The sequence below is a fragment of the Hipposideros armiger genome, unplaced genomic scaffold (genome assembly GCF_001890085.2).
Source record: "Hipposideros armiger isolate ML-2016 unplaced genomic scaffold, ASM189008v1 scaffold_241, whole genome shotgun sequence".
NCBI classification, from domain to species: Eukaryota; Metazoa; Chordata; class Mammalia; order Chiroptera; family Hipposideridae; genus Hipposideros; species Hipposideros armiger.
In genome coordinates, this window is record NW_017731591.1 from 1,784,433 (window position 1) to 1,801,400 (window position 16,968).

Consider the following 16,968-nt stretch of genomic DNA (forward strand, 5'->3'; position numbering starts at 1 on the left):
CAGTTCAGCACAGCGTATGGCAAAGCACTTCACTGGTCTCTAGGCTAGGAACGGGGTTGGGACACATGGGCTCCCACATCCATGAAGCTGGAAGGACTTGCGTGCACCCCAGACAGTCTAACAATTTTCCACCCTCATGACCTGGTATCTGTTCAACATTCATTTGGTGGGGACAAAATTGAAACTAACAAAGATGTTATTATCATTTTTTTAATTTCTACTCACCCTGAAGGCAGACATTTACACATTTGTAGTTAAAGACTTGCCTGAAAAAATCTGACACAGTGATACTGCATTTCTGGTTTATTTCAGTGGTATTTCATTATTATAGGTAGATGATAGATATAGATAGATACATGATTGATCGATAATAGATGATTGATAGATATCTGATAGAATATAGATATAAATATATATAAATATATATCAGCCTGAATAGATTTAATGATTTCCCTAATCGGGGTTAAAGTTCTTCTTCTGCCTCTCATCCTCCCATCTTCACATCTTGATTGTAAATACAGGATGTGACTTTTTCTAACTTGCTTTCTCCCTCGCTCTCTGGCTGTTGGTATTGCAATGGTCAGCACCCAGACAAAAATGAATTACGCTTAGCACACATAATCTCATTGAATCCCCTCACCAGATTTCTGAGGTAATAGCTATTGTCATCTTCATTTTACAAATGGAAATACACACTCCAAATGCCAGGCTGATACGATAACCTGACCCTAGAACACCTTGAGCCAAGTTACATGAAAATGTTCTGGGTACAAATATTAGAATCCATCTAATATACGAAGTTATATCCTGGGTTAATATATGTTATTTATTTAACTTAACAATTTTTAAAAATTTTGTTTTTAGCCTCAGCTCCTGATTTCTCCAAAAATCCCATTAAGAAAAATTCAGTTGTTCAAGTCGGCGGGGACATTGCTATCGAATGCAAACCAAATGCCTTCCCCAGGGCAGCTGTCACCTGGAAAAGAGGAACAGACAGCCTGAGACAGAGCAGAAGGTACCTGAATATTTGGTTAATAGTTTGAATATTTTGTAACACAATATCTTCCAAAGTTTCAGGGTTTCCCACATCTTCCAAAATGTCCTCCCTTGTGGCAGACATAACTGTATATCTGGAGATACAGAAATTGTTCACATGACAGCAAAAACAAAAGAGCCTTCTAAAGCTAAGACCTGCAGTATATTCTGTGCGCGTGCTTGTAATCAACATATTTTTTAAAATCCTTTAAGACCTTTCCTACATTTAGCTGGAGGAGTTTTCCCGACACGGCCTGCTGAGAATCAGTAAGAGAGCAAACTCTAGGACAGAGACACTCACACACCTGGTGGGGTAGTTTTAAATAGTCACACAGGTGTTTGCCTCATGTCAAAATGGATTCACCACAGGAACAAATGTGCACAGGTTCCCGTAGAGAAAGAAGAGAGCTTTTCTTCCACAATGAATGGAGTGTGTGTGTGTGTGTGTGTGTGTGTGTGTGTGTGTGTGTGTGCGCTCGCAGGGGCGTCCTGGTCCAGCGCTAGCATGTTCTAGAAGAGTTTCAACTGAACAAAACAGGTGTTTTTCTCTACTTTCTGTATCTCTCACCCCATTGTACTGTGGACCCATGTATACCTAGAGATGTCTAGATATACATGTCTATGCAGCTCTGTTTGATGGCTGTGTGTGTTACTGTGTGATCAGATACACAGTGGAGTCCTTCTAAGAGTGGCCATTGTGCTAAAGGTGTAAAAATGGTTTAGTGAGCATTTGTTTAGCATTATACATGCCATGAACTCATATGCAAACCAGGCCAGACAGGTAACAAATGAACAAGGCAGGCCAGGTGAAGGAGGGACAGGTAAAACGCAGTGAGAGATGGCAATCTCTCTAGTAAGATGGGGCTCGGAAGGAACGGAGAGTGACCTCTGCACCTGAAAGAGGCAGAGCTATGAATTCCGTCCACTGTTGTTTTGTGGGAAGGCAGGCCCAGGTTGGAGAACGTTCGGCATTTTGGGAAAAGCTAGAAATCTGGATGCCGGAATTGAATCTTCTGAGCCAGAAAAAATGCCCGTGGCTGGATACAGGGACACCATGTTGTCATTTCTGGTCATGGCAGTGCACGTGTGGGCCAGCAAGAGAGAAAAGGAGGCTCGCCAGCATGAGCAGGCTCTGTGCTGGCCTGTGGGGTGCTGTGTCGCGGGCCCTGTCCTGACATGAGGACACGCACCGGAGAAGGCGGCTCTAAGGCACTCCCTCCCTGCTGGCCGGCCGCTGTGGCCTCTGTAGCCCGTTGGAGGTCACAGGGCTTTGCCCAGGAAGGGTTCTCTCGCATTCCTGTCTGTATACCCTGTGTCCTGGCGGAACCCACCCTCCATAAGTATCTGTGTCAGGCAGGATGGCTGGGGAAGGTGTCGCCAGCCTCGGAGAAAGGCCCTGGTGGAGGGGACGGCTCGAGATGGAATGATGCCTGGGCACTGAGGTGGAAGTGGGGTGAGGGGTAGCGGGGCCGGGCCTCCCTTGTGGGGACCGCGGGGACATGGCTGCCGCTCTCCCCGTGGGACTGTGCAGAGTCCCCGCCAGCGTCCTCCCTTCCTGAAGTGCAGTCGAGGGTTGCATCCTCTGCTGTAGAGCAGACAGCTCGGGAGGGACACGGCAGGCTCAGCCCTGGGCTGCAGGCACCGGTCCGGCCCGGCTTTCACTGAAGTGGCTGGAAGGGCTCGGCTGAGGGACGGTGAGCGGTCGCCTTCCAGAGCCTTTAAAGGCCCAAACGCAAGGCGTGTGGGGGAGAGAACAGGAAGAAGGTTCGGATCACGGTAAGAAAACGAGAGAGAGGAAAACTGAGGAGTACAAGGAGAACTGTTGATTGAAACAGCTTTTCGGGTTTTTGTTTCGTTTTGTTTTGCGCCGCGTGCAGCGAGCGTGGGACCTGTCCTGTCGCTGATGCCATGTCCGGGTCAGCGCTGCGGCGCTGGGACTGAGGGGACAGCCCTGCGACCTCCCGCAGGCTCGTCTCCCGGCCTCCGTGCTGCCCTTGCTTCAGGGTTTCATTACAGCCTTCAACAAAAGAAAGCAACCAAGTAAACAAAATTATCTCCTGAACACATGTCTTAAGTGGTCACAAAACACAAATTGAGCCCCGCAGGACGTGGTGATGACGGATGCACGCCTCTGCCAGGCCCCGGTGGCCTTCCGCGGTGACTTGCAGAGGCCGCCCTGCAGCTCAGGGGACAGGCTCTGGGTGCTCCCTGCTGCCACCTCTGCTGCCTCTGGAGCGGCCTGGTCCGAGCCGCGGGCTCCCGGCTGCTCAGTGGGGAAGGCAGCCCCGAGCGGCTATCTGCGTCGACATAATGGCTTTTTGCTAGTCTTTTTCATGGCGATTTCCAAACCGGCTGCAGGTAACAATTAGAGTAGTGACGAAAAGAAAGGCGGGAAGCAGAGAGGGCAGACGGAGGCCCTGTTCCTCTTCCTGTGGAGGAAGTGGGGTGTAGCCACAAGGGAGCCCCGCCGCACTCCACCCTCATCCCCGTTGCTTTGAGCACGTCCTTTGCCATCTCAGGCTTGTGTGTGTAACCTGGATGACAGGCCTCTCAGCTGGCTAACAATGGAGAGAGAGCCCAGTGCTCTCCTGGAGCCCGTCCAGGCCTAAGGTGGTTTATTTCGACCGTATCTCTGGTCTGAGCTATTCGCGTTACCAATTATTTCTTCCATGATTAGAATGCTCCTTGTCAAATCAGTGTTCACAGGACAGGTCCCAAATCCTAGCAAAGGAACTGCTTCCGGCTCGCAAATGGCCGTTGCTCTGAAGGGAGCTTTGCAGAGAGGGGAGAATATTAAAACCGTGGGCGATGCCACAGAATAGTTCTTGTAGCATTTGGAATATATGAATAAGGGGTATTTGACGTGTATGTGTGTGTGTGTGTGTGTGTGTGTGTGTGTTCACGGGTGTGTGCATGCAGGGATAGGCAGCATTTCCAACGCAAATGAATTGAATTCAGCGTCCTGGGAGCCAGGGCTGGGGTGCTGGCATAGACGCTGGCTGGGAAGTCACTTTACATTTGACCCGCAAAATGCAAGGTTTATCGCATGTGTAGATACACTGTTCAGTGTTGGATTTGAAAGGGGTGTTAGTAATGACTTTGCCCAGTTTCCAGAGTGTACAGGACCAGGTCCTAAATTCAGACATAGAACGCTGAGTCCCAGCATGCATTTTTAATGCCACGAAAGGCTGATTATGTCACTTAAACTGCAAAATAACGTCTATCCTCTCTCAGCTCTGTTAAAGCATGGCACGATTGTATACATAGGAAGATTACGAGTCAGAGACAGAAAGCAATTTAAATTTTTACAGTAATTCCAAGTAGGGATAGTTTCTAGTTCCTGACCTTGGAAATACCTGTGTGGGGAAATATACATTTTTACTCTCTGTTATAAAACTTCTGTATGGCCCCATCTACTTTGAAGTGTCATTGTCACTAACTCTTGCTCCCAATAAAGTTTAAATACCAACACTGAACAGATGGTTGTAAAGGACTCTGAAGAAGCCTATTCAAAGGTGCCTGACTGTATTGCCTACTTATAAAAAATGGTGGCAGTATCTGTATTTTGACAGCTTCCTCCTCTCTTACGTGAATGAGACAGTCACATTACAAGGCTAGTAACTGATGAAGGGGAGACGTGATGGCACGTCCCCAGTTGCCTTATCCAGACCTTTTTTCTCTGCAGATAATGGGGAACATACCCTAGCCTTTATTTTTTTGAAGGGCTGTTGTCACAGAATTTAAGCTAATTTCAGATCAAGCAATAATTCTGAGTAAGGTGAACATGTTTGTCATTGGCCTGTGTGCTACAATGGAAGTCATGAGTATTTTAAGAGCTCTGTCTTTGTGAGCGTCTATATCATGGTAGGCTGTCTTCCCACTAAAGGCGAGTTTTCCTCCCACTAAAAATAGGTAGACGGCATTAGAGACTCCAGAGGCTGCCTGTTTCCTGCTGGGAGTCGATGGTCACATGACATCTACCTCATCCTTTTGGGTGTTGCTGTTCATTTAGAAAAGCAAAAGCATGTTCCCGGGGACAGACTGGGACGTGTTACACAGAGCTCCACACACAGGTGACAGCACAGGGGTTCTGGCCCCAGTTCTGTCACTGGTGAGAGGCCTGACTGGGGGGGGGGGCGAAACCCCCAGCCTAGTCTTCTTTTCTTTGATGACACTATTTCTTGGATTTATTTAAGACAAAATAATATGAAAACTTCAGGAAACATTGAACACTAGACCCATGCAGCGACTGCCAGAATAGAAATTACGTATTAGAAATCAATGGAAAACATAAACCTGGCAGGCTGCAATTGCCAATTCTGTCATACTTATCATTTTATAGGTTTTCCTAATTCACCCAGGTGACCAAGTGATTTAGTTAAACATGGTCATTGCTGTGAATTGTCAAAACCGCTAACGTGATCTGGTGAGATGGATTCGGAGAGCACAGAGAGCCCTGGCAGCTAGGCTGTGAGGTCCTCATGGGCCTAGCACCCAGCAGCAACCTGGGACACAGCAGAGGTTCAGTAAATATTTTCTGTGCTGCTAAGTCAGTGGAAGTTAGAGTTGCCTTGGTTTTGTTTATGTCTACCTGCCTAAGAGATTTTGAAGTTAACCCAGAAACTCATTTAATAATTAATAGGCCCGTGATGTGTTCATTCATTCATTTTGTAAATATTTAATGAGCACCCGCTACATCCCAAATTCTCCACTAGGTGCTGTGGGTAGAATGTCAAGCTAGCCAACTGCGTGGCACACGATGTCCTTCCTGAGAAAGTGTTTCTCTTTGAAGTTCTTGGAGTCAGCAGATCTGGGTTCAAATCTCAATTCTACTTGTTACTTAGTCGCTGGCTAAGGGTGCTGGGTGACCTGTCCGCTGCCTTTGGGTGTGTTTATTGCTCTTATCCTGTCCTGTGTGCAAATCCCAGCTGCACGTTCTCACCTCCGCCAGCTGCTTCCCACAGAAAGTCAGCATGCATACAGATTAAGCTCCTCTCTGCAAGGCCTGCTCAGGCAAACCAGGGAATCAATTCCACATCTGCTAGGTTTGATTAATCGCTGCTTTTTTTTTTTCCTTGCGGATCCACTTAGCAAGTGAACTGACAGAAATCAAAGGCCTAGATTTATCTCCTTATGCCCAGTGACTGCTGGCTACTTGTTCAGGGAAATGTTCAGCGGCCGGACAGACCGTCAAATCCGTCCTCTGACAGGCAGCATTAAGGCAATGCCGGAATCACCGGAGGTCTGGTCGGGTGGGACATACAGGCTCTGGACAACAAAAATAAAAAGGTGGAGAGAAGTTTTTCCTATTGAAAGCATGATAATTGAAATAATAAATAATCTACATTTCTTTCTCATTTTCCTAAAAAAATAATCTACCATATTTCTCCCTAATTTCCTAAAACAAAATAAAATAAATTCTAGCTCTATGTCAGACATATGGTCATTGATAAATAGCCTTTTTAATTACCTCCTATATGTTGGGCAGTATGCCAACACTATATATCTCAAAAAATTAAACTACACCTTTTTTCGACTTTAGATACCTTTCTGAGAAACAAAGTTGTCACAGGTTATGCTTGTACCACTTTACTCAAGTATCTCAAAGAGCTAAATGCACAGACATTTTGAAATTCACTGATAATCAAACTCATCCAGTCAGAGATTCTACCCCTCAGAATGTGAACATAGTCCACAGACTTGGAGTAAAAGGATCATTGGATGTTGGGGATCAATTCCATTGCTTCTACCCGCTGGGGCTCAGATGGAGATGAAGATGGAGATTATAGAGATGGAGATGACAGAGATGGAGATGATAGAGGTGGAGGTGGAGATGATAGAGGTGGAGATGATAGAGGTGGAGGTAGAGGTGATAGAGGTGGAGGTGATAGAGATGGAGATGATAGAGGTGGAGATGATAGAGGTGGAGGTGGAGATGGAGATGAACAGAGTTACAGACAGACCTTCTCAATCATGGATTTGGTGTGCTCTGTTCTATAACAGGGATACTATTAAACCCTGTATGGCCCAGGGCCCTTGGCCAAATGCATGTACCTTGTGGGAATGTGAGAGCCCGTTAGGTAGCATGGTATCTAATAGTGGTGCTTACTCAATATTTTTATCTTCAAGCCCAAATTTGGTGGGCCCACTCCACTTCCGTGTGTGTAGTATTCCAACAAACCAAGATATCCCTCTTAGCCACAATAGTCCATTGTGGGGACAGAATACAGAAAGGGAACAGCATGAATATTAGTTTGGCTTCAATCTGCTCGTTGCTAAGCTACCTGGACAAAGTAGTTCCTTTGGTTACAAAGCCTGTTGCCCGGCACTGAGCCTTCACTGCACTGTCTCCCAGGAATCTTTCGTACACATTGTGCCATGTGGGGCAGCAGCCAGTGAGGGTCTGGTGGCCTGGGTGTGACAGAGCCCATTAGATGATGCTCCCTTCTAGTTCGACCCTTCTCTAAGTGTCTTTCAACATCTGCTTTCTAAATCACCACTTTTTCTTCTTTTTCTTCTACCTTTACTCCCAACTGCCCAGTCTTAATAAAAGACACACACACACCACACACACACACACACACACACACACACACACACACACACACATCTTGTCAATGCAGCTTTAGCCAGAATGAAGCAACTAGTCAGCAGGCTGCTCTACCCTTTCTCCTCCTCATGGGGTTTCCGACTGGAACAAGCAAATAAGCCTAATTTTATTTTGCGTCACCAGCTACTTAATGTAATAGTGCTTAGTACGTCAGGTAGCATGAGTATCGAATAGGCAAATGAACCGTATGTCCCCATTTTCAGGAAGAAAGGCAGTCTACATAACACCAGGCTTTTTCCATTCTTCCTTCTGTGTGGCCTCTTTGTAATAAAATTTTAAATTGTTCGTGCTCAGCTCCTGGGAGCCTTGTTACGGCGAGCCTTTCCCAGGGAGTACATGCTGGAGATGTCAGGAGCCATCTGAGAGTCGTGCCTCTTCACCAAAGACATAACAAGCTCAGGTCGTGTGTGCGCCCATCAGTCCAGCCCTGGTTTCCCCTCTCGCCATCCCACCCGCCTTCCTTCATCCCACTGGCCTCTCCGGATCTGGACCAGTGACCCTTTAGCACAGTGCATGGAGAACCCTCTGCCCACAGGTCAGGAAAGATGGAAAGCCCGCCTTTAACCCCCGCCTCCCCGCTGGTGGGCAGTCTCACACAGCTGCCTTGGGTCCGAGTCTAGTTCTGCATTTAAAATATCTAATGATGGGTAATAACACCCTGTGGCTCTCAACCGAGGGCGAGTGGGACAGAGCATAGAAATTCCTGAAGCACGTGGCATCTTATAGATTCCCGTTCTGTACCCTACACCGGAAGCATGTAAGCTTCATGGCAGCCATGCCCTGAGCTCATAGCTCTGTTGGTCGGTTTTAAGTTTGATCACGTGTAAGAACCTGATGAAAAATGCAGATCCCAGAGCCATGCCCAAAATTTTGAGTCAGCAGGTATGAAGCAGCGCTGAGGAACCTGCGTTTCTATAAATCCACTCTCTCTGCTCCCAAGAGAAGCCACGGCTATTGAATAGCACCTGGACAAGCGCTGGATTGGTACAAACATGTTACTTAAAAAATTGAAACTTCATTTAACCTCTTTTCCCTGCAGAATTTTTCTTTCTATATGAAAATGCTCCGTTCCTCATCTTCTCGTACTATGGAAGTCCTCAGTTCACTTAGTTTTGGAAAATATGAAAACAGTTCGCCTAGAATGCTGTCTGATTACTTGAGTGCTTTCTGGTAATTTTTTAGTGACATATCCTCTAAAGTTTACATAAGTATTCAACAGCAATAATTGTATAGGCAGAAAAGGTTGGTTGTTAGTGCAATATGTACAAATGACCTTTTTTGGTTCTTGGTTTGACTTTTGAGCAAAGAAGTGATTACTTGATATATTTAAAGTAAAATGCTCCTTACCTAGAAAGAAAATGGCTGCTGGACAGGTATGTGGCTCCACCCACACCTTCTTACAGATGCTGATGGGCATGGAGAAAATAAATAGGTAGGAGTAAATAGAAACAGTATTGTTGTCTTGATAGACATTATGACCCAGCTGAAAAAATGAAAGCCAAACCCATTGTGGGGAAATCAGGCTTGTTAATATCTTCAAAATGAAGAGTGAGTCTGTTAGAGCACTGTTTTTAGTCACTGGTTGTTATTTTCCAATGTTGGTTTTGTTTTACTTTGTGTGTGTGTGTGTGTGTGTGTGTGTGTGTGTGTGTGTGCATGCACACGCACGCGCGCAGTGGAACTTTTTTTAATGTTTCCCAATGAAATGTATGCACACACCCAATTCCTAAGAGAGTTTAAATCAAGCCAGCCTGGCCCGTTTCCAGCAGGAAGAAGCAGAGCCCCACTCAACACCCACCCCTGGTGTGTGCCCCAAGAATCCCCGAGGTCTCCTGAGAGTCTAGTTTGGGAACTGCTGACTTGGAGTGACAAATCTGATTCTCAAGTGTGACTTGTCAAACTACTCATTTATTTATAAGCACAGTTGCAAACCGATTTGACAGGCCTTGTGAAACATTCTGGGTTTATAAATTTGAATGAGCTCAGTCTCTGGGGAGGGCAGACAGGTCAACAGCTGCTGTGCAGGGAGGCACATGTCACTGCAGGCGGAAGACGGATGCTCAGGAACTGTGCACACTGGCGTCCAGAGAGGCCTCAGCGGGTTGGACACACCTGAACTCGCACGTGGGCATTTTCCCAGGAGGGCAAGGTGGGAGGAACAGGGGTGTCATGTGGCCACTTACTCCATAGTCGGTTTCATAACCGGTGCCAGTTCAAAGGTCATGTAGACTTCCCTTCAGCACGCAGTGCATTTTCCCCATGATTCCGTGAAGCACACTCAGGTCATTTGTGGGTCATCCAGCAGCTGACTGACTACGAAAGGGATGCTTTGATATACTTACCTATGTACACTTTCATTCTATCTCAGATTAAGTTAACAGATACAGCCAGAAATCTATTCTTCCCGTACTTGACCCTGAGTCTCATCATATATTAATAATAATAATAATAATAATAATAATAATAATATCATCCATGTATAGAGTACCTGGCATGAACACACAGTGTGTTAAAATGCTAGATACATCATCTCTTGGTGTTACAAGATATCCATGAGGGGATTATTATTTATTCATATTTCTAAATAAATGATAGAATAGCTTCCAATTCCAGGAAGCTATGACTCCAAAGCCACGTGTAACCTTAAATACCACAACGTCGGCCTTTCACCGACAAATCATCGAGCCCATCTGTGCAGCTAAAGGCAGACTCTACACATTATTTCATCCTTGTTTTTTTAGTTAGGCTAAAAAGTTCTAAAAACAGTGACATATTTAAACTATTTTTGTATCAACAAAAGGTATGAATATTTTATCAAAATGCTGATAGATGAAGTCAATTCGTAGCAATAAAATAAAATGAGTCCTCTTAGTGACTTAGCATCTTGCATCCTCAATGCTCAAATGACTGAGTGGATTTTGAATGAAACATACAATGTAATTTTTGGTGACATACAGATATGCAAATTCAATAAATGATGACAAACTCCCTAAGCTCTCTAAAGGACTTGATCTAGGCATGAAATTATGTATTATAATTCAGAAAAGAGAACTAGAGCTAGCAGACAAGGAGTCACACCCACTTTGGCCCCCATTCTCAGCCACGGTTGTGAGCTTAGCTTTAGAGACTCTGAGGACGTGGACAGTCCGCCAGCATCCGTCACTTTCAATACCACCTTCCAAATAGTAGGGCGAAGCAGTTCCCAGATACGTGTGAAATCACCAAGTTACAGAACGGGAGTGAAAGGGGTAATATCATTAACGTCACAGCCTGACTGCATCACTTTTTAGGCCTGAGAGCACCCAGGACCTCAGGGACCAAGTTCATAGTTGTGGGGCACCTGGCTGTGTTTGAATCTTGTCTATCTCAAAGTATGCTGCAGTTCAAACTTCACATTTGTAAAATTTCAAAGCTGGAGGAAATCGCACAGTAGGCCCACCATCATAAAGGTAAGGTAAGCAAGGCTGGCGGGGCAGCCCTCATGGTGTCCAGGCCTCCCCCTCCCCCACTGCTGCCTCCCCAGTCGGCTCTCCCCTCGTCATTTTGGGGCACCCTTTTTACAAAACTTCTTTGAAGCCCTGTGTTCACAACTTTTTGTCCTTTGCCAACTTTATAATTTCCTATCTTTTCTTTTGATTTGCTTGGTCTGCAAGGCAGGTTAGCATATGCATCTGTATTCATCCCTTTTTGTGTTTTCTCCGCATCTGAAAATACTGCCGCAAATGGAGACTTTTCTTTATCTTTCTCGTCTACGAAACAGCTCAATATTCCTGTTAGGCCTCTTTCATTGGATTAATTCAACTAAGCTTTCCATCTGACGCTGTTTTGTTAATGTTAAATCACATTTTCTCAACATTTTATGGTAATCAGCCCAGCAGCACACGCTGGCATGCCTTTGGAATAAAGACACATCATGACACCAAATAATTATGTTATTTAGCAACTGCTCTCATCTGCCATCTCCTAATTGTGTCATAATTCAGTCACCCTGAGTCTGTGTTTGTGTTGCATGTCAGCCACTACAAAGCTGGTGCTTAAATTATTTGTGTATGTTAAACAAGGAATCACATTTTGAGGAATTCTAAGGTCTGAATATCGGATCCCTTGGAGTTTAGGACACTTGAACTAGACACTGAACTTTAAAACATTTGGTTGTTTACACCAGTAATTACACATTAGGCATAAAATACAATTGCAGAAACCAGGGATTTAAAAAAAAATAGACACTGCCAGCAGTAATGTTATTATTTCTATGTAAATTATAAATTGAGTCAATTGCCAGTCTCCATGTCACACCTCTGCACAGTCCTTGGCTGGTTAAACCCTTGGAGTTAGCTTCGTAATGACCCTGAATCATCTGTGACTAATTAGTTTATGGGAAGCATATTTTCAGCTCTTTCATCTGTTTAAAATACATATTCCTCTAGTGTGTTGAGAGTGGTGAAAAAGGACAAATCAGAGGCACCCACACATGCCTCTGTTTCCTCAGGCCCCTGAGAAAAACGTACTTTTTAACCAAACAGCAAAATTGAATTGATTTGTGCTGCCAGTTTGATTTGCCACTTCAGGTAGGTTTTCATTTTTGTTTACTTTTCTACCCATGCCCCCCACACCCAGAACAGATACATTTAAACATTAAATAATGCAACTCAACCCAATACAAGTATGGAGCTAGGACAGGGGTTAAGAAAATACTATTGATATTATCGCTGCATTTCTGTGAACCAATTACATACTGAGGAACCCTCCCCCCAAACACAGCCCATAACAACATAATCCTTAAAACAATTTTATTATGATTTTTATTGGACCTTTAGTTTCATGATTGGAAGTTTACAAAAGAGTAATTAAGATGAGCTCTATATACGCATGTCTTACCCTCGGTAACACTGATTTAAACACATTTCTTTACTTCCATGTTTCTACTACAGCAGACGGTGTAGCCAACCTAGTGGAACGGTCACACAGCTAAACAGCCACTTAGTTCACATGTACGGGTAGCTTGTAATTTTACAAAAAGAGGTTCTTTGACTAAGCGACTCTCTGTTCGCTCACTGAATTTACTGGTAATATTTATAAACATACATCCAGACCTAGAAAGAAAAAGCCAAAGGTTTCAGAATAGATACAATCAGAAGACACATATTAATTAAGTACCTACGAATTTCTGTATTCTCAGAGAATACAAGGGAATAAAGATAGATAGATACCATGTTGGGGGCACTCTTTATCTTCTACACGTATGCTCAGCATTTTTAATATATTTTTTAATTCTCAAAACAAATGGATGCTGTTACTGCTACTATTATCCCCATTTCACATGTAAAATTTACACAAAGTCAAGTAAGGAATCCCAAAGTAACACAGCCAAAAGAGGGAGCCGGAACACAAAGCAAAAGTAGGCAGACGAGAGTCTGTGGTCTCAAAACGCCTCAAAAACTTCACCTATTTAGATAGAAAGTGAAGACTTGTTTAAAAAAAAAGTTATGGGGCTGGCCGAGTGGCACGATGGTTAAGAGCTGGTTTGGGATGCCAGAGGGCCCCGGTTCGGATCCCACATATCAGTGACACTGCCCTCTACAGCTAAGATGCTGAACAACAGCTCAACCTGGAGCTGGGCTGCTGTGATCACCGAGCGACAGTGTACGCTGCAGCCCCTGTGGCAGTGGGTTGCTATGGGCTATGGTGTGTAGCCAGCAGCCGCAGTGAGCGGCCGTCCAGAAGCTGGCAACTGATCTGCCTCGCCCAGGAAGAGCACAATGATGGTGCCAACTCGGGCCAGTGAAGCAACATCCTCCACAACTAGACTGAAGAATAAAAGGACAGCAACTTCTCTGTTCCCCTTCCCCCAATTCCCCAGCACTGTTCCCATCCCCCCAATTCCCCAATTAAAAAGAAAGAAAGAAAGAAAGTAATGACAAAGGCATAAAGGCAATACAATGGAGCAAAGATGGTCTTTCCAACAAATGTTGCTGAAACAACTGGATGCCCACATGCATAAAAAATTAACTCAAAATGGACCACAGACTTAAAAGTAAAACACCAAACAATAAAACTCCCAGATGACGGGAGCAAACCTAGACCACCATGGGTATGGTGATGATATTTAGATATGACAACAAAGGCAGATCTGTGAAAGAAAGACACAATAAGCTAGACTTCATTAAAAGTAAAACCTTCTGCTCTGTGAAATGCAATGTCAATAGGATGAAGAGTTAAGCCACACACTGGGAGAAAATATTTGCAAAAGACACATCCAGTAAAGGACTATTATCTAAAATATACAAGGAGCTATTAAAACTCACTGGTAAGAACACAACTCTATTGAAAAGCCTTAACAGACACCTCACCAAAGAAGATAAAAGGATGGCAAATGAGACTATGAAAAGATGTTCCTCATCTTATGTCATCAGGGAAATGCAAATTAGAACAACAAGGTACCGCTACACCCCTATCAGAATGACCCAAATTCAGAACACCCACAACACCGAGTGCTGATGAGGACAGGAACTCTCGCTCATGGCTGACGGGGATGCAGATGGTGCAGCCGCTTTGGAAGTCAGTCTGGTATTCTTACAAAACTAGACATACTCTTACCATCTGATCCACCAATCGCCCTTTTTGATATTTACCCAAAGGAGTTGAAGACGTATGTCCACACAAAAGCCTGCACCTGAATATTTATAGCACTTTATTCCTAATTGCCAAAAGTTGGAAGGAGCCACGATGCGCTTCAGTAGGTGATGGATAAATAAACTGTGGTCCATCGAGATGATGGAATATTATTCAGAGATAAAAACAAATGCGCTCTCAAGCCATGAAAAGACATGGAGGAAGCTTAGATGCATATGACTAAGTGACAGAAGCCAGCTTTAAGAGGCCGCATGAGGCACGATTCCTACTAGATGACATTCCAGAGCAGGCAAAACTCTGGAGACAGTAAAAAGCCCCGTGGTCACCGAGGATTGGGGCTGGGGAAGCTGAATAAACAGAGCATAGAGGATTTTAGGGCAATGAAAATGCCGAAAGACACTATAATGATGGATATAATGACGCTATTATACATTTTCCAAACTCATAGAACGTACAACAGCAAGGGTGAACCCTGAGGTACACGGTGGCATTTGGGTGGCTGTGACGTGGCAGTGCAGGTTCTCAGTTGTAACGAATGTACCATCTGGTGGGGATGGTGACAGGGGGGAGTCTGTGCTTGTGGGGAGATCTCTGTACCACTCTTTCAACGTTGCTGAGAAACTAAAACTGCACGAAAAGAAAAATGCAGGCAGCATAATGATTCAGATAACGATTCAATAAAAGAAAAAGAACAAAAACACTGAGTCAGGATCAGAAGTCAGCATCCTGGTTAAACGATTAATTATTAATCCTCCCCACGCGTCAGTTTTACTGATGTGGAAAAAATAATCTTTAACATTGGGGGAGGGGGTACCACGGATTGCAGTGATCGGGAGGAGGGGTACCACAAAGCAGACTGCCTACCTCAGCCCGGGTTCCCCAGGACACAAACGGAGACTGAACAGGCAAAGCCAGGCAGCCACGAGCACCTGGCTTTGCTGCACTGGCCACTGACTCACTTAAGCCACAGTCACCCACCTGGCACGTTGGCATCTAGGCCTCAGCCACATAGACTGTCTCCAGGCAGGAACTACTTGGGAACAATCTATGGAGGAGAGAAAAAGGTATTTATCTGTCCAGCTGTCCTTTTGCTGGTGGGGACCTTTGACAGCCGATGGCGCTAAGAGAACCTGAGGGGACACATAAGCTGTGTCTGAAACAGTGGCTGGCAGTGATGTAGGCATAAGAGGGTGGGCGGGACCCAGGTGAGCAGCTCAGGTGCAGGCCCTTCTGGACACGTGGGGCACAGTCCAGGCTTTCATCCGACAGGTCCGTGATGGGCGTCCTCTAACGAAGACGTGCAAATTCTGAACATGTGTCCTCGTTGGGACTTAAGGACACTTTTATGAAAACAATATCTATGCTGTTTTCCAGAAGGTGAATAAAGGAGATGAATAAGATATTTAAGAATTTCTTCCCTATTTTTTTCTGGAATTTCCTGGTATGTGTTTCCTCTTGTTTAGAACTGATGCAAGATTCTAAGTGTATTGTGCTTCAATGCAGATGGCCTGAGGCACTAAGCGAGGCTGGGATTTGTTTTCTGTGGCCCATTCAATTATCTCTCTTGAGGTGGCACTTCATTTTTACCTTTGCTCTCTCTTGCTCTCACTCTCTTTCTCCCCTCTTTTACTGGATTATCTCTTTTGGGTTTTTTACTACTCTGATAATCTTACCAGGTAGGGCAGAAGAGGTTTTCATCAATCCATTAATTAAGTCTTTAAATTTGCCCTGGCCAGAGGTGTGAGATGTTTTCTGTGGTTAATTGCCATTAGAGCCATTTAACGTTATTGCCATAAAGGGAAGGGAAGGAAAACCTTTACTTTGATTTAAATGAGCAAGCCTCCGTATTTACTTGTTTGTAGATCACATCTGCCATTTTTTGTAGCTTGTTAAATAAGGAATTTTTAAATGATACTTATTAAGTGACACTGAAATTAGCATATATATGCCTATTAACTATGATAATCAGGTGCTAAAATTATTAAAATGTAATATTAATATTTGATCTAAAATGGATTCCAATGGGACATTTTACCTAAAACCTAAATTGTGAAGAGTTGAAATTTATACACACTTTTCTATTTCTTATCTAACTAATTTTATTCCAATTTATTTTACATTTTCTAAAAATCAGTAAAATTAGATAGTCAATTAAAATTTCATGGTCTACAGTATTATCTTTAGACAAAACTGGAAGCAGTACTCCAGTTAATAATCTAACTATAAAAATAGCAACATTGCTCTAGTTTCAGCAATAAGAAATTGTAATTGCCCAATGTCCTAATTTTTCTTAGTTTAACAAATTTAGCTAGTGCTAATCGCCAATGTCCTCAAACTTTGTGATATTATCTAACAAAAAAAAATCAGAGCATTCTTCATTTTCTAATCACACTTTAGAATCTACATATATACAACAGATCTGTTTTCCATGTTGATCAATTAAGGATTGGATATTTATCCAGATAGTTGTAGTGATAAAGTAGTCATGAGTGCTAATCTCTATTATATTTGTGAAGTTTATAATGTACAGACATCATCACATACACCTCAAGAAAGGAAGGGGAAGATACCTCGCATTCGTCTTTAAGCAGATCCTTAGAATGACACAAACTTTGACACACAGGTCCCAGGGCAGCGAGTCCTACGGGTTCATCTGATGTGGCCGTGTGCCCTCCTGGTGTTCTCGTCAC

At 44.1% G+C, this 16,968-nt stretch overlaps 1 protein-coding gene across 2 annotated transcripts in view; it reads left to right on the forward strand.

Moving 5' to 3' along the window:
- CNTN6 (contactin 6) overlaps positions 1 to 16,968 on the forward strand; it is an 88,711-nt gene that overhangs the window by 26,769 nt on the left and 44,974 nt on the right. For both annotated transcript variants that reach the window (XM_019655512.1, XM_019655511.1), the window contains exon 5: positions 865 to 1,015. In XM_019655512.1, the coding sequence (XP_019511057.1) occupies positions 865 to 1,015 (151 nt within the window). The remainder of the gene's footprint in view (positions 1 to 864; positions 1,016 to 16,968) is intronic.